Source organism: Myotis nattereri (assembly GCF_964212035.1).
Source record: "Myotis nattereri genome assembly, chromosome: 1".
NCBI lineage: Eukaryota > Metazoa > Chordata > Mammalia > Chiroptera > Vespertilionidae > Myotis > Myotis nattereri.
Window position 1 is genome coordinate 73,204,096 of NC_138075.1, and position 20,319 is coordinate 73,224,414.

The 20,319-nt window shown below is 46.8% G+C and overlaps 1 protein-coding gene across 2 annotated transcripts in view; it reads left to right on the top strand.

Annotated features, from left to right (window-relative positions):
• The first annotated feature begins 2,293 nt into the window (after positions 1–2,293).
• LOC308516797 (neuroendocrine protein 7B2) overlaps positions 2,294–20,319 on the top strand; it is a 64,533-nt gene continuing 46,507 nt past the window's right edge. Inside the window, exons 1-2 of one of the 2 annotated variants that reach the window (XM_081087919.1) lie at positions 2,294–2,546; positions 4,015–4,247. In XM_081087919.1, the coding sequence (XP_080944045.1) occupies positions 2,320–2,546; positions 4,015–4,247 (460 nt within the window). In that variant the 5' untranslated portion in view covers positions 2,294–2,319. The remainder of the gene's footprint in view (positions 2,547–4,014; positions 4,248–20,319) is intronic. The other variant, XM_081087920.1, reaches the window with a different exon arrangement.

Below are 20,319 nucleotides of genomic sequence, written 5' to 3' on the forward strand. Positions count from 1 at the left end.
GCAAATCTATATTTATATTTTAAATTATTAGAAGTTACAAATATTTAAGGAAGGAATGTTATTATCAATAGAGGATAGTCTGTGAGTTTTAGCGGAAGGAATATGAAGATAGAATCTACCATTAGACATAGTTTTGTAAGTCAATTGTTAGAATGCCATATTCAGATACTGAGGCAGAATAGGACAGCATTGCACACCTACTCAGCAACCAGACTCACAGTGTGTGTATGTATGAGGCCTTTAACCCTTTGCGGTCCAATGTTATTTTTGGAATTCAAACAGTCTGGTCCAAATTAATTGACGGGATTGAATGTTGAACTTTTTAATGTTCTTATTACTCAACGTTGGACCTGCTCCTAGCGCTTGGTCTGTCGAGTCAGCTTCAAGGTTGGACCGAAAAGGGTTAAAGTCATCAGATGTTTGCTTCACCGAGTTCTACTTGATAGCAGTACATCTCTTTTCTTTCAAAGCTATTTCCTGTCTGTATTCATTACCTAGGAATCAACCCTTTCTCAGAACTAGTAAGTATTTGACTTATTTGAAGACTAAAAATCTGTACATATAAACATCCTGTTTATCTGACATCAAAACAGGTTTGTAGTGTTAATTGGCTGTGCATTTCAGTGTTTATGGTATTTACCTAGTAGTAGAGATAGAAAGTATTCATAAACTCTGAGATATATGTTGTCTGGTTCAAAGAAATTTTTAAACTTAAAAATGCGTTCATGTCCTTTTACTAGTATATTCATGGGGATGAAATTGTTGCACTGGATGACTAGTAACAAGGCATAGGAAATTAACTGTAGAAATCATCTGAATTAGTGGTTTTTCTGAGAGATGAATCAATAATGAGAGGTTTTAAAAACAATAAAAAAAACCTACCCACATGTCACGCCCATGTTAGCTGAAAGTGAATTGCTTGGAGGTATGGTAATTAGAGAAAAAGAGTCAGGAAATATGAGTTTTAGACTTGATTTAATTTTTTTTTGTCCCTCCTGTCCCCCGCCCCCCCCCACACACACACAAAATAATGTTCCTAGTGTCATGGAATATTTGATCAAATGATAAAGTTAAAAGTCAAATACTAGTTCTGAGAACCAATGTGCATTAACTTCAAAGATTATTTTTAATTGTTCTTTCTTACAAGTAAAGATCTAATATTAATTTGATTATTATGAGCAGCAAACTACAGTTACATAGAACTAAATTAGGTTGCTTGGCAACATCCTATAATCACTAAGAATTTAATATAAGATTTTTTTTTAGTTTATCCTCACCCAAGGATATTTTTTCCATTGATTTTTAGAGAGGGAAAGAGGGTGAGAGAAACATCAATGTAAGAGACACATCAATTGGTTGCCTCCTGCACACACCCAACTGATGCTCTAACCACGTAGCAACACCAGCCAGGGCTTAATAAAGGAGTTTGATAATCGTCAGGCCCAGGATATAGATGGTAGATGTTTTGTTTTTAAAATTTCAGATTTTATGCAACATACACATTTCAGTGTATTTCAGTCAAATTTCCATTCATCACAAAAGCAGTAAATTGTAATAACTTCTCTATTTTTCCAAGCACAAAATGAAGATAACAACAATGTCAAAGTAAAATTCAGAATTGAAAGAAAAAACCTCAATATGGGTGAATAATAAACTCCCAGCTTGGCCTTTGAACCTAGAACTAATAAACTATATTTGTACTATTGATTGAGTATATCCTGAAACAAAAAAACGAAATGAGCATCCAAGGAAGAAAAGCCTAGGAAGGAGGCTTGGCTTCAAACCAAAAGGCCATGTGTCTCAGGAATGATTTTCCTGTCCCCCTCAGCATTGCATGAAATTGCTGTAGGCGATCATGGATTTGAGCTGGGGGTAAAGAGATCTGGATTCTACACCCGTCAACTTCCTCCTCAGTTATTCTCAGAACCCAGGTACTTTAGTCATCCACAGTCTTGAAAAAAAATTTGCAATATTTATTGTGTAGTTTTACCTTTCAATTTAACAGAAGTTGCTAGCATTTTGTATTTAAGAGCCTGGTTCCCAGTGAAAGAGCTCCTGAAAGCACCCTGAAGATAAACCCTACCCTATCGTTGCCATCATTAAAAGTTCTTAGGACCCTTCACATTTATTTCTCCTACTATTGTCCCCTTTCCTCTTACAGCTGAAAGGCTTAAAAACACAAAATGCCAGAAGGTGGCAGAATTAAAGATGTGCTATTGGGGCAAAGTACACAGTGGCGACCTGTCACATTGTTGAGATAAGTGCGTGAGAAAAGCTGGGTAACTTCCATAAGGGTCTATGGAGAGAGGATGCTAGGAGATGTGCTTGTGGAATGCGCGGGTTGAACGCTGTGTGGCTCCAGGTGGGAGGTGCCAGCATCTGGCTGCATTCAGCGGAGTCCTTGCTGGGCGGCCTCCACCTGCTGCGGGCGGGGCCAGGGCGGAGCCAAGATGCGGAGGGAGGTGTGACGCACCAGAGACTCAGACCGCCGCGCTGCCCGACCCCCAGCAAGGCCCAGACTCGCTGCAGGCTCCTCTGGCCCCTCGGTGAGTCCTGCGCTGATGCTGGGCCGCCTGAGGCCCCGCACAGACCCGAGGGTTCTTCGGGATGGGGAGTCGGGAAGGGCGTCCTGAAATCTGTGAGCTGGAAGCTGGGGGCAAAGGGTGGGTGCGGGGTTAGGAGGTTCGGCTACAAATACGAGGGAAAGCGTACCAAAGGAGGGGATTGTGTAGTTCGTCAAATCAGAACCGTGTTGGTCGGCGTGTACATGAAACAAAGCATCCTGCATTCGGTGCAGAGGAGGGAAGATGGAGATGGCTGGCAGCTGGCATCTGCCTCTGGCCTTTCTGTCAGAATGGCAGGTTTTGCTCGATGGGGAACAGGTTTTGTATCCAGGGGTGGGTAGAAAAGGCCTTTTTCTATACAGAAAAAGATAGGGGTTGTGAATGTTTCCGTTTCAGGGGGAAATGCATAGAGAACGTAAAAAGAAAGGGGTTGCGTGGCCCCTGCGGGAGCGTAGATCAGCAGCTGCAGAGGGAAGCTGCGTGAATGTCTGTCCCCTTGTTCTGTGGGCCTCAGGCTCTACTGGCGCCAGCATTTAGGACAGCGACTCCCCAGATTAGTTTTCTCCCCCTCGCCTGTCTGTCTTCCCTCGCATCACTCACTTGCCTAGATTCTAAGCCCAGAACCATGAGGTAATATTGCCAACATAAAGCAATGTCGGGGTTCTGTGCCTGGCATGGCTCCAGTCCTCCTTACAGGTGTTCCCACACTTCTGCTCACAACAATCCTACAAGCCAGATGCTTCTCCATCCCCCTTTTTGCAGAGAAGAAAACTGAGGATTTTGCCCCAAATCACCCGATTTTGCATGTGACAGAGCAAGCTTGCCTCATCTCCCCCTCCAGATCGCAGGGCAGACCTGAGCGGTGTGTGTGTTTCATTCCCTCTCAGGATCTCAAATGCATTAGATGTCTGCTAAGCTAAAGTGCTCCTTCCACCACTCTAGCCTTCTTGTGATTCTTTTTATTTTTATTTTTTTAATGTGGAAGCTAAATTTTATTTTATTTTTTTAATTGTTTTATTGCTTAAAGTATTACTTTACCATCCGTGTCTTCCTAACTCCTTTCTGAGACTCCGCCCTCCCCCAGGCTCAAGATGTCCCTCTCCCTTTCTCAAAATTGAAACAAGTTAAATTTTGTTGTTTGTTTTAGTAAGAGGAAGAGGGTGGTAGGGTTTGGGGGTGCTGCACAGCTTGCAGGGAGCTGCAAGGAGGAGAACTGCCGTTCCTGGCTGACCTTCCCAAGAAGGCTTGTCAGAAGGAACTGGCTCCTCGAGCTGTTTTGTTTGTTTAACACCTTCCCACAGCAGATGTCCCAGCTGGAGTGGACATTTAAGGCAAAAGCAAACTCCTAGAATTTCCCCTCTCTAGGTGGTCCTCAAATTAGTACTTCACATGATAGCATCACCACAGTTGCCAGTTGGCCGATGGATGCAATTTGATCTGATTTCTGCAGGTTAAAAATGGTCTCCAGGATGGTCTCCACCATGCTATCTGGCCTGATGTTTTGGTTGACATTTGGGTGGACTTCAACATCTGCCTATAGCCCGAGGACCCCCGACCGGGTCTCAGAAACAGACATGCAGAGGCTGCTCCATGGCGTTATGGAGCAGCTGGGCATCGCCAGGCCACGGGTGGAGTATCCAGCTCACCAGGCCATGAATCTCGTGGGCCCACAGAGCATCGAAGGTATGTACTGTGCTCCCCACTTTGCAGTTGCCATGAGTATATATGAGGAAACTCTGCTTCCTCTCTCCATTTTCCCTTTCTTCTTACCCTACACAGTATACACATCCACAGGAGAATATAGGTCCTGTGTCAGCTCTACAGAAAGACTGGCACCCAGCCCAGGTCTTCGCCCATACTGATCTCTGGGAAGTTGTGTTCCCAGCTGGCTGCTTATAAAAGACCTTCAAAGTGTAGGACCTGCAGGCTCCGATTTGGTTCTTAGGGATGACGTCATATAAGCCCAAAAGAGGCACTGACGTTAAGCGTTTATGGCAGAAACTGTTCAAAAATATTTAAAACTATAAAAAAATGTTAATTAACTTGTTTTAATGTGGCAAGACCATTTCATCCCAGAAATTTTCTGTCTGGCAATGTGGTTGTAATGCTTTTATTAAAAAGCAGCACTTTGTTGTGTAATGACTTATTTACAGAGGAAATCGGAATCTAGCTCTCAGGAGAGGCCCCTTATTTCCATGCCTTGCTTTGTGTCCTCCCCGGATCAGAATGATCTCTTTCTCTGCTGAGCTGGAGCCCTAACGCAGTAGCCTGGGTACTGCAGTAGGTTAACTGCAGGGAGTGGGTCCTAAGGAAAAATGCAAATTATTTCCCTGAGTTTTCTCAGAACACACACCCAGCAAGTGCTACTCCCTGTGGATTATGATACATAATTTTACCTGAATTTTGAATTTCCTAAAAATGCTTTCTACCATGAGGTCCTGTGAATGCTGTGGATATTGTTGACATACAATTCTCGTTTCTGGCTTGTTACCCATAGTTTGAAGCCATTGAGTAAAACTAACTCTGTGGAGTTCTTGTCTATTTAGGCTGACATTTAAATTGTGGAATGGATTGACATGGATGATGTGAATCAATAAGCATAGCAACCTAGCGAAGGGCTTGAATCATAAAGGGCTTCATGCCATCTGTCCCTTCGAGCACCCCTATCCCTTTCAGACCAGCTCTTTGGAGACAGTAAATATGTGCCCTTTCAGTGCAGTAAGTGCTAGGTTAGTCACCCAGCCGTTGTCATGGAGAAGGCTTTCTGAGTTTCTATTAATACCTGAGGCCTGATCATTGATATGGAAAAACAGCGGCTCCTTGGCATCAAAAGCCTGTGTGAATCTTGAGCCTCATTTTCTTCCCTGGATAGCCAGCTATTTAGCAGCCACTATATGCCAGGCACTGGGCAGGAGACCAGGGCAGTTCTGCCCTAAAGATTCACTTTTGGGGGCTGGGAGGAGGATAGGTTGTCACGATACATCACGGCACGTGTTTTGTAGATGAACAGATAAGCTGCTGCCGTGGAAGCAGAGAATAGTAGTTTATTCTGCTTGGAAGTGGATTGGGTTGTCTGTAAGGAAATGCTTCTTTGAAGAAGCAACATTTGGCCTGGGTTTTGAAGCTTGAGTAGGAGTTCATCCAGGAATGGCAAGTGAAAAGGCATGGAGATTTCAAAGAACATGGATTAGGACAATTCAAAATTAATCATTCTGTTTCTATTATTAACCTTGGGGTAATGTGAGGTCATAGCCATATTAGGTTCCCCCGAACAGCATCTGTGCAAGGGATGAATATTAGCTGGTGTTTTGGTATTCTGTTACTGCTCCAAATTACCACCTGAACACAATAGCCATTTATTGTCTTGTGGTTCCCACTGCTCAGGAGTGAGACATGGGTTTGCTGGGCTGCCTCTGTTCAGAGTTTTAGAGGTTGAAGTGAAGGTATTTTTTTTTTCAACTTTATTTTTATTTTATTTTATTCTATTTTTTTTTTATTGCTTAAAGTATTACAAAGGGTATTACATATGTGTCCTTCCCCCCCCCCCCCCCCCGCCCTTGACAATCCCCTGGCCTCCCCTACCCCCCGAAGTGAAGGTATTGACCAGAGCTGCAGTCTTCACTGGAGCTCATGTCCCCTTCCAAGCTCTGTAGATTGTTGGCAGAATTCAGTTTCCTGCTGTTGTGGGACGGAGGCCCCCTTTTTCTTGCTGACTGTTGGCTGGGGTCCCTATCCATTCCAAGAGGCCACCCTCAAGTTGTAAGCTGCATGGTGACCCTCTCGCAATGTGGCGGCTTACTTCCTCAAGCAGAGGGAGACTATGCCTTTAGTCTAATTATAACATAATTTAATTATGGGAGTGACTAACATCCCCTTGGTCATTTAAAAAAATCTTTATTGTTGAAGCTATTACATATGTCCTCTTTTCCCCCATCATCACCTTTGTCATTTAACTAGGAATTGATATCCCATTTTATTCACAGCCACCCTCCCCACCCCCTGCTCCCCCCCCCCCCCCCCCACACACACACACACAATCAAAGGCAGAGGATTCTGCAAGCAGGTACACCAGTGGGTGGGCATCTTGGGAGTCATTTCAGAATTCTGCCTATTACAGCTTGTGTGAAAGCTTAACAGAGAAAATACTTCAAAGACTTTAGAGGAAAAAAGGAAATGAAATAAAAAGCCTGGATGTTTCACAGCCCTGAGCCTTGCCATTAATTCATTGGGTATCTAATACTTATTCAAATGAGTGTAGTACTGTTTCAACTCTTCTATTTATTTGCCATGTTTCTGTTCAGACATTCACTCAGGCTAATTCCCAGGCTTCTGACAGATACATGGAGTGTCTTTCATATCCCTTCCAACATCTATTTTAGGATTTTATTGTAAAGGAGCAAGTTAGAAAAGTATCTTTTTCTAATTTTAATAGAACCATATACATAATGCATGTATTATGGTGTGAATTTTAACAAACATTTAACATAGACTATTACCAAGGATACCTAGATTTAAATGTTTATTAGTGCCCTGGCTGGTTTGGCTCAGTGGATTGAGCATCGGCCTGCGGACTGAAGGGTCCCAGGTTCGATTCCAGTCAAGGGCACATGCCTGGGTTGCGGGCTCGATCCCCAGTGGGGGATATGCAGGAGGCAGCTGATCAATGATTTTCTCTCATCATTGATGTTTCTATTGCTCTCTCCCTTCTTCTCTAAAATCAATAAAAATATATTTTAAAAATAATAATAAATAAATGTTTATTAGTGATGTGAGCTTAAGCAAATTATTTAACTTCTCTGAGCTTTCATTTAGCTTGGGGGTAGGACTTGGGAAAGCAAAAGTAAAGTTTTAGCATCCATGACTCCATACTGGGAAATCATTTCTAAATGAATCATCCTCACTTTAGATGACAATTACTGGATCTTGAGTTCCTTGCAGACAGGACTGTTCATTGTGTAGTCCAGTGATGGCAAACATATGACATGCGTGTCAGAGGTGACACTCGAACTCACTTTTTTGGTTGATTTTTCTTTGTTAAATGGAATTTAAATATATAAAATAAATATCAAAAATATAAGTCTTTGTTTTACTATGGTTGCAAATATCAAAAAATTTCTATATGTGACACAGCACCAGAGTTAAGTTAGGGTTTTTCAAAATGCTGACACGCCGAGCTCAAAAGGTTCGCCATCACTGGTCTAGTCCATAGCACATAGAAGACAGTTTCCTCTTATTTTGTCTATTCTGATTAATTCATTGTATGATCCTTAGATTAATCTCATTATTGATGCATATTATCCCTCAAATGTAGTATTATAAACAAACCTTTTAGTATAGCAAATAGTATCAGTATAAATTGCCATTAGTCACCGAGGTCATATATCCCATGAAAAAAATATTTCCTCCCTAATCCATGTCCCTTCCGGGTACTGCAACATTGCCTGCTCCCCTTCACAGGAACCTTTTGACACATACTGCCTGTGCTGCCTCCCCTCCCAGTTCTCTCCTAGAGCATTGTAGCCCACTGTTCCCACACTCCTTTGTCAAGTATCTCTTCTTTTTTAAAACCAGTTATTTATTGAGTTTTATTTATCTTTATTGTTGAAAGTATTACAGATGTCCCCTTTTCTCCCAATGACCCCCTCCATCCCACACCCCACACCCCAAGGAGTATTTCTTGACGCCAGGCATGCTTTTCGGTACGGAGGAAATAAACACGAACCTCAGAGATTTGGCTGGGCAGAGGACATAGCCCTTAAATAAGCAAATAAGTAAAATATAGAATAAATCAAATGGTTATAAGTGCGATAAAAATATAAAGCAGAGGAGGGGGTAGAGGAGATGACTTAAAATAGGGGCGAGGGACTCCTCACTGGGAAGGTGAGCAAAAATCGGGGAGTTGGGAGTGAGCTGTGTGAGATATGGAAGGAGGCACTCCAGGCAGAGGAAGCTGCATGTGCAGACGCTGCAAGATGGGAGCCCGGAGGCCGGAGGCCGGAAGCCGGAGTGGCTGGAGCCCGGAACTCAGGGGAGACAAGGAGGGGAGACTTGGTCGTGCAGGAGGGCAGCCAGGAGGCCAGTATGTGGGACAGATCACATAGGGCCTCACAGCCCTATGTGGGATGGGCCTTTAGAAAGGATCGCTCTGACGGCTGTACTGAAAATATCCCTGTAGGGAGGAGGCCTGGGGTCGGGCCGTGAGTCAGGAGGCTATTGGAAGATCCAGGTGAGGGATGTACTGGCCTAATAGCTAGCAACATGGTGAGGCACGTCCCTTTCTGGGTATATTTTGAAGTTAAGACAACAGGATTTGCTGGTGGGTTGCAGGTAGGAACTGAAAGAAAGAGAGGACTTGGGGTGACACCAGGATTTTGGCCTGAGGGAGTGGAAAGGGGCAAACTGAGGAAATTCAGGGGAAGCCCACTACATGAGCAATTCAAAGACAGAAAGGGAAAATGCGGTGTATATGACATCCTGAGCTAAGGTGAGGCAAGGTGCCTCAGGGCTTCAGAGCGTCATGGCAGGAGGGTAAAGACAGAAGTTCGGTAACTAGTAGTTTGCTGTGCCATATAGATGGGCAAAAAAAGGTTATCTCTGATCATATCTTATGGGCAAGGCCCCTAATTCAAATTCTTCTATGTGATTTCAGGGGGCTGGGCAGAAGTTTCTCTTGAGCCTACAGTCTCTGTTGCCATTAGCTCAAGATAATCTGCAAACCACAGAGGCATATCATGGGGTGACTCATTTGGAATCCCTGCAGTGCTCAGTAAGACTGAATATATGATATCAGGGGAAAATAAATATATCTAGAGGCAATAAGTATGTAAATACTATTTGACATCTGGATCTGTTGAGACATTTTTCCTTTTAGTTCAAGGAAAATATTCCATTTCTATTCTTTTTCTTTTTTTAAAAAAAAAACTACCTAGAAAGTTTTGCCAAGAGCTCCGTGATATTTGCTTGCTTTGTGACCCATCACCATGGTGCAGCCTTTGTGCCCTTCATACAGCTGCCGATTGAGAAACAGGAAGGACTATTTGCAATTCTGGGACTAAACCAGCAGGGGGCCATCTAGGCCCAAAGTATATCACAGGATTCCTGCCACCCGGTAGCCAGCCTCCTGGTTGTTACTTGCTTGCTCTAAGGCAGTGGTTCTCAACCTTCCTAATGCCGCGACCCTTTAATACAGTTCCTCATGTTGTGGTGACCCCCAATTTCATTGTTACAAATTGAACATAATTAAAGCATAGTGATTCATCACAAAAACAATATGTAATTATATATGTGTTTTCCGATGGTCTTAGGCGACCCCTGTGAAAGGGTGGTTTGACCCCCAAAGGGGTCGCGACCCACAGGTTGAGAACTGCTGCTCTAAGGTGTTCTGAGGAGGAAGCATTTACCAAAAAATTCCAGAGAGGACTAGGGGTTATCTTTTATTTCTCCATAGGCACCTTACACATGACTTGGTAAGGAGCATTTTTTTTAAATGTAAAGCAAAAACACAAAGACAAACAGGGAGCAGCGTGGTGTTTTATAGAGGAAAAAAAATTGTGCTTTAAGAGCAAAGAGATTTGGGGTTGAGTCTTGGCCGTACTATTTGCTAGCTTTGGGTGATCTTGGCAACTTTCCTGAGCTTTACCTTTTCATCTATAAAGTGGGGCTTCCAGCCCACTCTCTCACAGCAATAAGTGGGTGCTGTTAGTAGTAACTGAATTGTGGGCCCGCCACCTCTCACTTTGGAGGTTATCAACAAACAGTACATGTTTAATCATTTTTAAAAAAATATATTTTTATTGATTTCAGAGAGGAAGGGAGAGGGAGAGGGAGAGAGAGAGAAACATCTATGATGAGAGAGAATCATCGGTCAGCAGCCTCCTGCATGCCCTCCACTGGGGATCAAGCCTGCAACCTGTGCATGTGCCCTGACCCAGAAACCAATCTGGACCTCCTGGTTCATAGGTCAACGCTGAGCTGAGCCACACTGGCCGGGCAGTACGTTTTCAGTCTTTCCCCTGACACTGGTTTGATGACTCCTCCGCTTAGCCATACAGTTCACATGTGCTTCAGTGCACCCTGTACTGCAGCAGCGCCTCTTCCCTGTAGCTGCTCATTGGTCCCTATGGCACAGCTACTGGTGGTTGTATTATTATCCCCAGAAACGAGTAAAGCCACTGGGGCCCCAGGGATTGATTCAGAGAGCAGTGGCTATGGGATAGAGACTCTTGGGAGGCAGAGCTGGCTCTGCCGAGGTTGGTCTTTGATGAATCCAGTCTGAAATGTGCTTGTCTTCAGAGTATTAACAGCCTCGGGTAAAAGCAGTTCTTTTGTGTGCCACTGGCTCATTTCATCACCAATCTAGGCCCTGAGATCTAGCTCTGCGGTAACACCAGACATTGAACCACTAAGACAGAAATTTAGGAATATTGACATTTGATGGTTTCAAATAATTTTAAATCTATACAGTCAGTTCTCTGTATCCATGGGTTCCACATCCACAGATTCAACCAACCCAATGGATTAAAAAATTATTTTCTCAAAACTGTTACGTTGTTTCCAATGTGTACTATGTAGTTAGGCCTATGAAGGTTGTGTCTGCACTGAACATGGACAGACCTTTTTCTTGTCATTATTCCCCAAACCAAGCATGTCAAACTCAAAGGCTAACACGGGCCAAATAAATGAAGCATGCAGCCCGTGTGCTGCAAGTTTGACATGCTTGCCCTAAACAATACAGAACAACTATTTGTATAGCATTTACATTGTATTAGGTATTATAAGTAATCTAGAGGTGGTTAGAAGTATATGGGAGGATGCGTGCTGGTTACATGCAAGTACTACATTTATATAAGGGACTTGAGCATCCACCGAGTTTGAGCATCCACGGGAGTCCTGGAACCAATCCCCCATGGAGACTGAGGGAACACTGTATTGCCAAACATAAAAATACCAAAATTCTTTTTTCATAACACTGACTTTTGGGACTCAATTATTTTATTTCAAAACAAGGAGAACTGAGATTATTTCCTTAATAAATACAAGTGGAGAAAGAGTCCTTTGTAAGATAAAACCTATTTGAAGGGGTGGATAGTAAGAAGTCTCTACTTAGCCAATCTTTGGCCTTGGTAAAGGAGCTGCAGTGCCTCCAGTTTGCCACAGGGGGGCAACAGGGCTTCCCTTTTGAAGGTCGGAAGGTGGAGAGATTGCAACTTGTTTCTGGCTGGCCTTTCCCTGCAGTTGGAGGAAGGAGTGGGGCTGACTCTTGCCCCAGGTATCCGGACTAAAATCTGTGTCTGGGCTGTTCCCTTCCCGAGGAACCAATGAGAGCAGTGGCTTTAAGAGCTCTCTTTGCGTGGGCCAGGGCCTCCGGTTTGCCCATGCCCTTTGGGGTTCTGTTGAGCCCATCCTGAACTCAAATCCTTAAAGCAAAGTCCCTGGATGATTTCCAGTTTTCTTTCTTGGGAAGTTGCACAGATGGTGATAAGAAATTGGAAAGGGATAGCAGGAGGTCTGGGTTGTTTTTCTGGGAGGAGGCAGAATAGGGGGATGAAATGATGACTTGTTTTGTGTTGTGTTTAAGGTACCAGGGCGCCCAGGTGTGGGGATCCAGAGAGCACTGAGATGTACAGATACAGGGGCGATCCTGGGAGGAGGGAGAGGTTTGGGAGTCATCCCCAGGCTGGTGGTGGCTGAGGCTACAGGTGACCCTGCTGAGTACCAGGAAGGGGAGCAGAGCACCCAAGAAAAAGGCCTGGAAGACTCGGGCATGGGACCAGGTAGAAGAATCTGGAAAGAAAGACTGGGGATAAATGCGAACCAGAGAGGTGAAGGGCAAAGAAAACAAGGAAAGAGTTTCAGGAGGGGGCAGTGGTCACCGCTGTCCAAATCAGCAGAGAGGTCAGGTGAAATAAGAACCACTGGGGGTGACGTGCTCACTGGGTGTGGCCACACGGAAGGTCCTGGGGGCGTGGATGGAACTGAAAGCCCTGTGGGGCGGTGGGGCAGAGGTCACACGGAGCAGACAGAGAAAACAAGATGTAAAAGCTGTTACCTGAGCCTCCGGGTCAGGAGGAGAAGATAATAATAGTTTCAGGAGGCTAGGGTGGGGGTCAGGGGGTGGGGGGGGAGGAGAGGAGGAGAGGATGATGTAGAGATGAAGAAGGTTTTGTTTAGGTTTTGCCTTAGAGAGTTAAAGTTGACTGAGTGCTCATTGGCAAGAACCAGTGGGGAGGGAGAGTTGGAGATGTGGGATGAGGAGCAGTTGAGAAAGTGGAAGAAGTTCCTGAGGAGGTGCGAGGGGATCAGCCCCGAGCACAGGCCTGGCGTTTTCCAACACTGACAACGAAGGAGAGGCAGAGAGATGTGTCCAGATGCAGTCAGATTCAGAGGTTTTTGCCTTAGTATTTGCGGACACACTATATATATATTTTTAAATATATTTTTATTGATTTCAGAGAGGAAGGGAGAGGGAGAGAGAGATATATAAACATCAGTGACAAGAGAGAATCATTAATCAGCTGCCTCCTGCACACCCCCCACTTGGGATGAAGCCCAAAAAACCTGGGCATGTGCCCTGACGGGGAATTGAACCATGACTTCCTGGTTCATAGGTCAGTGCTCAACCACTGAGCCACACTGGCCTGGAGACAGGCTATATTCTTATTTTTTAAACTATTTTAAATATATTTTATTGATTTTTTACAGAGAGGAAGGGAGAGGGATAGAGAGTTAGAAACATCGATGAGAGAGAAACATTGATCAGCTGCCTCCTGCACACTCCCTACTGGGGATGTGCCCGCAACCAAGGTACATGCCTTTGACTGGAATCGAACCTGGGACCCTTGAGTCGGCAGGCCGACGCTCTATCCACTGAGCCAAACCGGTTAGGGAAGGCTATATTTTTTTAAGCCACCTGCTCAGAATTAAAATATGAATGAAATGCAGTCAGCCTCACAAATCTCTGTTCTTTTGTATGCATATCATATACCTTATCTATGTTTTTAGATATTTTAAAATTTCAGACAACTGATTTTAACTTTTTATGAATGTAATCTAACTATTAGTTATTTGCTAATTATATTATAAATAACATTACATAACTCCTAGATATCTTGTAAAATGTAATCCAAGTTGAAAAATCTACAGTGTCATCTTTGTCTACTTTTTACTTCTTAGCAATAAATGGTTTAGTGAGGCATAAACCAAGAACAAAAATGGAAAATAATCTTAATAATCTTAGTGTACATTTTAAGTGACTTTGCAACAGTCCTATATAATAAAAGGCTAATATGCAAATACACCGAACAGCGGAACAACCGAACAACCAGCTGCTATGATGTGCGCTGACCACCATGGCGGGTGTCGGCAGCAGGCGGCAGAGTGCAGAACATGGTGGTTACTGAAAATTCTTTACTTCTGTGCACTGCGGTCCTGCCGGGGTCCAACCCCAGCAGGTCCAGTCGTTCCCAAAGGCGTAGACGGAGTCGGCGAAGAAGGAAGGACACGGAGACGGTGGTCAGTTGATCAGCAGCCTAGCCAGGATCTCCAGCCTAGTTCTGGTCTGGATCTCCAGAGAGGTTCTGCTGTTTATTGTCTTGTTACATCTGTATTTATACCAGTTGATTTTAATCCTGTCAATTTCTATTCCAAAGGTTAGGGCGTTTCTTATCTCCATTCCAGGGAGTAAAGATTATGTAGCTTAAGCAAGATTGTTTGTAGTTAAAGTGATTAACTACCCGCCTGGCACTTAGTTAAGGAGTCTCATCCCCTCCCTAACTTCAGGGAAAAATCCCTACCTGGGGAAACAACCTTTCTCGGAGAGGTGACCTTGGTTAAAACACACAGCGCTAAGGGGAGCAAACATATTAAGAACAGTATGCTATATACGCCAGGTCCCTTGAAACATATGCTGTGCAGATGTTTCTTTACTGCAGCGACTGTGTCAAGCAGCAAGGATGGACTGGCTTCCGGCACGGTCCCAACCTGCTCTTGCACCTGCTGCCAGCACTGGCCCCGCTCACATCCACTGCCAGCGCCAGAGCCGCTGCTCACACCCACTCCCGGTGCTTGATGCTGGTCCCGCTCAGCACCATCAGCAGGTGCGAGCGGTGGCTGCTGCCCCCATCACCCCTGAGGGCTTCTCCACCTCCCCCTGCTCCTGAGGGGTGATCTGGGCAGCAGCTGCCACTTGCACCTTCTGACAGTGCTGGCTCTGTTAGCACCCACTGCTGGCAACAGCCCCAATTGCTCTGCACCATCAGTGGGTGCAAGCAGGGCCAGCACCATCAGCGCGTGTGAGTGGCAGCAGCGGTGGCAGGAACAGGGCTGCCAGCAGACAGGGGACCGGGGTCCACAGTGGGAGCGGCCGGGGGGGGGGGGGAGGTGCGGAGGATGAGCCAAGATCCACCCCTGTGCCCACCGCAGCCTCACAGCCCACAGTTCCTTTCAAGGTGCACGAATTCGTGCACTGGGCCCCTAGTACAATATAAAATATTAGTACAGTCTTACTGTGTGCACAAATGTGAAGTAATGTGCACCCCCACAAAGTAACAATTGTCAAGAGTCACAATTTCAATGTAGGAGGCTTGGTTAGTAATTATCAACAGTGCTTATTGCCTTTTAGTGGGTAAGCAGAAATTACTATCATCCTCAGTCAGGGTTGTTTTTAAATTATGTGAAAATTGAATGATGTAAGGTCTTCAGTTCATCTCTTAAATAACACATGACTGTCTCATAACGGCAGAGAGGTACACAGAAAACCAGAGCACTTGAATAGCTCACAGTCCCTCCCTTCCCCCCCCCACCTCCCGTGCCCAGGAGGGCCTGGCTCTCCCTGCCTCAGGCTCAGCAGCAGACTCCTCTCTTCTGAGTGTGAGCTCCTCCCAGTTCCTGATGCAAACAGGCTCTGGTGGGTCCTCCCAGATGTGCTGTCCTGCTGAAGCCCAGAGTAGGTTCACGCGGGGACCTTGTTCCACTCACCTGAGACCTGCACCGGAGCAAGGGAGGGACAACAAGCAGCGTGTGGAGTGAGCAGGGAAGCCATGGTGAACAATTTCCCACAGATAACTGATGGGTGATCACTCACATGTAGGAAGTCGGCTAGTGACAGCTACATTTTAGATAAGATTTTATGGTTTGCAGAAATACCTTCCTGGGTCCGTCTCATTTGATAGAACCTTTGTAACAGTGTGTGTGTGTGTGTGTGTGTGTGTGTGTGTTTAGGTTTAAAGTTGCCCACATCACTGAGCTTTAGGAGTTAGTTGGCAAGCAGCTGTGTCAGGTCTCTCCCCCAGCTGTCTCGTACCCCCTAGGCCCATGATGGTGAACCTATGACAGGCGAACTCATTTTTTTGGTTGATTTTTCTTTGTTAAATGGCATTTAAATATATAAAATAAATATCAAAAATATAAGTCTTTGTTTTACTATGGTTGCAAATATCAAAAAATTTCTATATGTGACACGGCACCAGAGTTAAGTTAGGGCTTTTCAAAATGCTGACACGCCGAGCTCAAAAGGTTCGCCATCACTGATCTAGGGTGGCTGTGATATTTAGCTGAGCAGCTGCAATGGTGCTGGCAGTCGTGGTAAGCCACGTGTGGATTTGGGCAGATGGTGTTTCAGGGACACAAGGGAAGCTTCAGGGAGCACATTTTCGGACACAGTGCCCCCTTGGAACAAATTGGTGCATGTCCCTGGTGCTCTGGCGGCAGGAGGGCTTGGCAGACCCCAGCTTGGCAGCACGAGGAAAACCAAGTGTGCACTTCTACCCGTGGCGTGCCGTGTGACTGGAGCGGCAGATGGGGGTGGGGGTGTGTGTCGGGGGGTGGTCCCTGGAGAAGCAGGAGGAGCCTGGTCCTGCCTCACACCAATTGTGGGGCGGGGGGCTGAGCAAGTCCCTTAGGCTCTATGAAGTTCATGTCCCCAATGTGGAAATGGAGGTGAGTGGTCCAGTCCATCCCACGGGGTCACTATGGTGGCCAAATACTGTATAGGTTGGGCAAAAGTAGGTTTACAGTAGTGAGTACAGGAAACAGTTTATTCTTGTATTATTATTTATTATGTGTGATTTTCCATATGAACCACTATAAGCCTACTTTTGCCCACCCTGAAATTTTAAAGTGTTTGGGGCAATCTAAAATGTTATGTAAGCCCTGGACAGGTGGCTCAGTTTGTTGGAGCGTCGTCCCATACACCAAAAGGTTGTGGATTCAATTACCAGTCCGGGCAAGTATGGGAGACAGCCAACTGATGTTCTCTCTTTCTCTCTCTTTCTCTCTCTCTCTCTCTCTCTCTCAAGTCGGTAGGAACTTATCCTCCGGTGAGGATAATAAAATAAAGTGTTGCATGAATGCAAAGCAGCATTCTGTGGTCACTGCCTCTTCCACACGTATTTCCAGGCGTGAATGGCTTCATGGCTGGATGGTTGTCATATTCTGTGGCCATGTCCCACGTTCCCTGTGCCCGTGCCCTCCTCGGCCTGACCTCGGAAATCTGTCCAATAGGCATGTGAGGCTGGATGCTTCCTGCAAGTTCTGGTAAAAGGCAACTTTCACACACTCAGCTGTGCTTGTTCTATTTCTTGTCCTTGTGGCTACCTAAGTACCGTGATTTGCCATGAAATAGGTTACAGAAGCATCTTTAAGGTCTAGAATTCTAGTCGCTGCCACGCTGAGAGGGAAGTGGGCACTGGCCGACACCTGCAGACAGACATGGGAGAGAGACGTGAGTGGCAAGCAGGTGTGAGAGGGCTGTAAAGGCCGCTCCTGGTGCCCTGAGAGCAGACTGTCCATGGCTGGTGTGTCTCATAGGCTAAGATCAATACACTTCCCTGGAGCCAGTCATCCTGTCAAAACACCATCTAGCTGCCGTGAGCTTTGTGGTGGGGTGTAGGATCTGAAGGAGGGGCTGACTCACAAATGAAAATGCTATACAAGAAATATGAATTTAGAAGGCATTGGGAGCCAAGTGGAGCCTCTTTTCTTGAACAGACACACCAACTTCTGGCCTGGTCCACTATTTATTTACTTGAATACACATTTGCCCATTAGCAATGCATACAGGCAGATCAAAGGTAAAGTTTGGTAAACAGCATAAGGATTATCAGGTTAGGAAATTGCCTTGAACCATTGAGCCCACAGCAGGGCAGTATTATGCTGATTTTCAGCCCTGCTGAATATCCAAGTCCATTGGCCTTCCAATTGGTCTTTCTGCATTAATATGCTAACAGCTGTTGCCTTTAGCCTCCAGCATACAGCACAGTTCCATTTTCATTTACTTAGTGCCTACTATGTGCCAGAAACTGTGACCTTGACGAATTTTACGACCAACAAACCTGCATTTCATTTATCTACATAGGGTCTTTTTAAAACAGTAAGAGCCAGGCATTTTCTTTGTTTGACCTGTTACTAAAGGTCAAACTGAGCAGAGGAATTAAGTAGTTTCACAGAACATCAAGGATGGAGCAGGACGAGACTGTGGCCCCCTTGCTTTGCTATCCCCTGGCTGCCTCTTCCCTTGGTGCGTGGGTGTGGGGCATCCAGAATGACTGCCCAGAGAGATCAGGAGTGGTGACCTGTATTCACGCACTGCCTGCCTCCAGGGAGGCGGGCCAGCTCAGTGGGCTGATGCAGACTGATGCCCAGAGAGCTGCAAAGGGAGAAACGGGCCTGTTTCCTCTTGTGGGACTAGAGCCCTTGTTAAGGAGGCTGGGGTCCAGGGGAGGGAGAGATCCAGAAATATTGAAATGCGCACCTAGAGCATGCTGGGACAGAAGCTGAGAACCCAGGGTGTGGGTCAGACGGCGCCAAGGGTATTGCCCCAGAAAAGACATCCCAGGTCAGTTGAACTTGAGCTGGATTCCTTGAGGAGGGGTAGGGCGTGGATCAGGGGAACTCACGGTGAGGCAGGAAGAAGTGGGAAGGGATATACTTTTTAGCCAGTATGTGTTCATGCATTGTGGTAATGGGGAGGGGCGGTGGCAGCAAGGAAGCTGGGAATTTGAAGGATGTCACCAGTTTCTGAACCTAAAACCAACTGGGGACAGGAGCATGTGGTCTGTATAACTTAGAGCCCCAGGGCCTCTAGGGAAGCGACTGCCTCCCACAGCCTGTCCCTGTGCTGTAGTGCCCACAACGCCCCTCTCTCCTTGCAGACTCGCAGGCTGCCTGGATGTGGATGTGCTGGGGGCGGCGGTGGCAGTGGGCGCCGGGTGCGCGGGACAGTCTTTCCTGTGTCAGCCATAAACTCACACATTTGGCACCAGCACGGCTGGGACCCCAGGGGCTGGGGCTGGGTGTTTCTTCAGTCACTAGCATTAACAACATCAGACATGACGTGGGGTTCATTTGCACACATCTGGTTGTGAGTTCCCAGAGGGTCGGACACCAGCCTCCCAGCTCTGTAGACTACACTCGCATGGACAATGGGAAGCGAACTTGGTGCTGCATTTGGCCTGAACAGGGCAGCGTGGGGGTTCTCCAGGTTCCAGACGCCCATGGCGATGGCCCTTCCCACGGGCACTCCCCGCAGGCCCAGGGCGCCTCGGCCACCCCCCCCCCCCACCCCCCCCACCCCCCCCGGAGGTGGCAGGTAGTCCACACGCCCTTCTGCCCTGCAGAGGCGGGGCGCCTTCCTGATGCCCTCCTGCTGGTGCAGCACCCCTCAAGCCTGTGCCAACCAGCCCCTGGCATGTTTCCCTCCCCAGCAGCAGGCACCGTGGGCCTGCCGGGACTTTTCCTTTGCCAAAAGCTACCAAAGGCGCCCGTCGCCTGAACTGAACCTGCGGGTCTTTCTCCTGTCTTTTTCTTTCTTTTCTTCTTCTTTTTTTTAATCCTTAAGCAGATGATGGGAGGGAGCACTATTCACTTTGTCCAGACTCTGAGTCGTCCTTGGTCACTGGAGTGTGCAAAACTACGGCAGCCACGCAGGTGCTACTGCCTGGAAACGTCTCTGAAGGGAGGAGGGGCGGGGAGGCTCTGGCCGTCAGCATGCATTGCACTGTCAGTGAAGAGAGTTGGCGGCCGTAGGTTCTCATTTAACTAAGTCTGTCTCCAGCGCCCTGGAGCCTGGTCAGCGCCTCTGGTTCTTTATGGGCAGTTTTGGTGCCGGTGGGTCTGGGCCGTGACAGGCAAGATGCCGCTGCTACAGAGAGTGGTCAGCTCCGGAGATCCAGGCCTGTGACCCGAGTGTCATGACCAGTCCGCGTGCAGCCCTCTGCGTGCAGCCTGCCTCCCGCCCCTGCCTCAGTGTGTCCCCCTCTCCTGCACGGGCCGCTCCAATTCAGGCACAGGGGCTGCGAGGGCACTGGTGGGACGCCACTCCCCGTGGGGCCACTGTTCTGACGTGGAAGCAGTTGGGAATGAGGGCAGGCTGGGGCTAGAGTTTTGCTCTCTCGAGATCGTTATTATTTTCTGTGAGCAGATTTATAAACAGTGGAGGGGAAAGTGTGGGAAACCCAGCTGGATGGATGAGCGCCAAGTCAATCCTGTGTGGCTTTGGCCGCTGGTGAGCGACGCAGGCAGGACACCTATGCTCACGTCCTCTGGTTCCCTGCCCCCACTCTCTCCCCGCTTCCCCTCCCCCCGCCCTCCCCCCCCCCCCCCCCCCCGCAGCCTTTCAACCGCAGGGTGGACCCAGGTGGGCAGGACAGATCACCTCTGTTAGCCCAGTACTCAGAGCATTTGCCTTCCCGAGGGCTGGGCTGTCACTCTTGTAGACCCCGATTCATTTTTCATCCTATCAACCTGAATATTAAAGTTC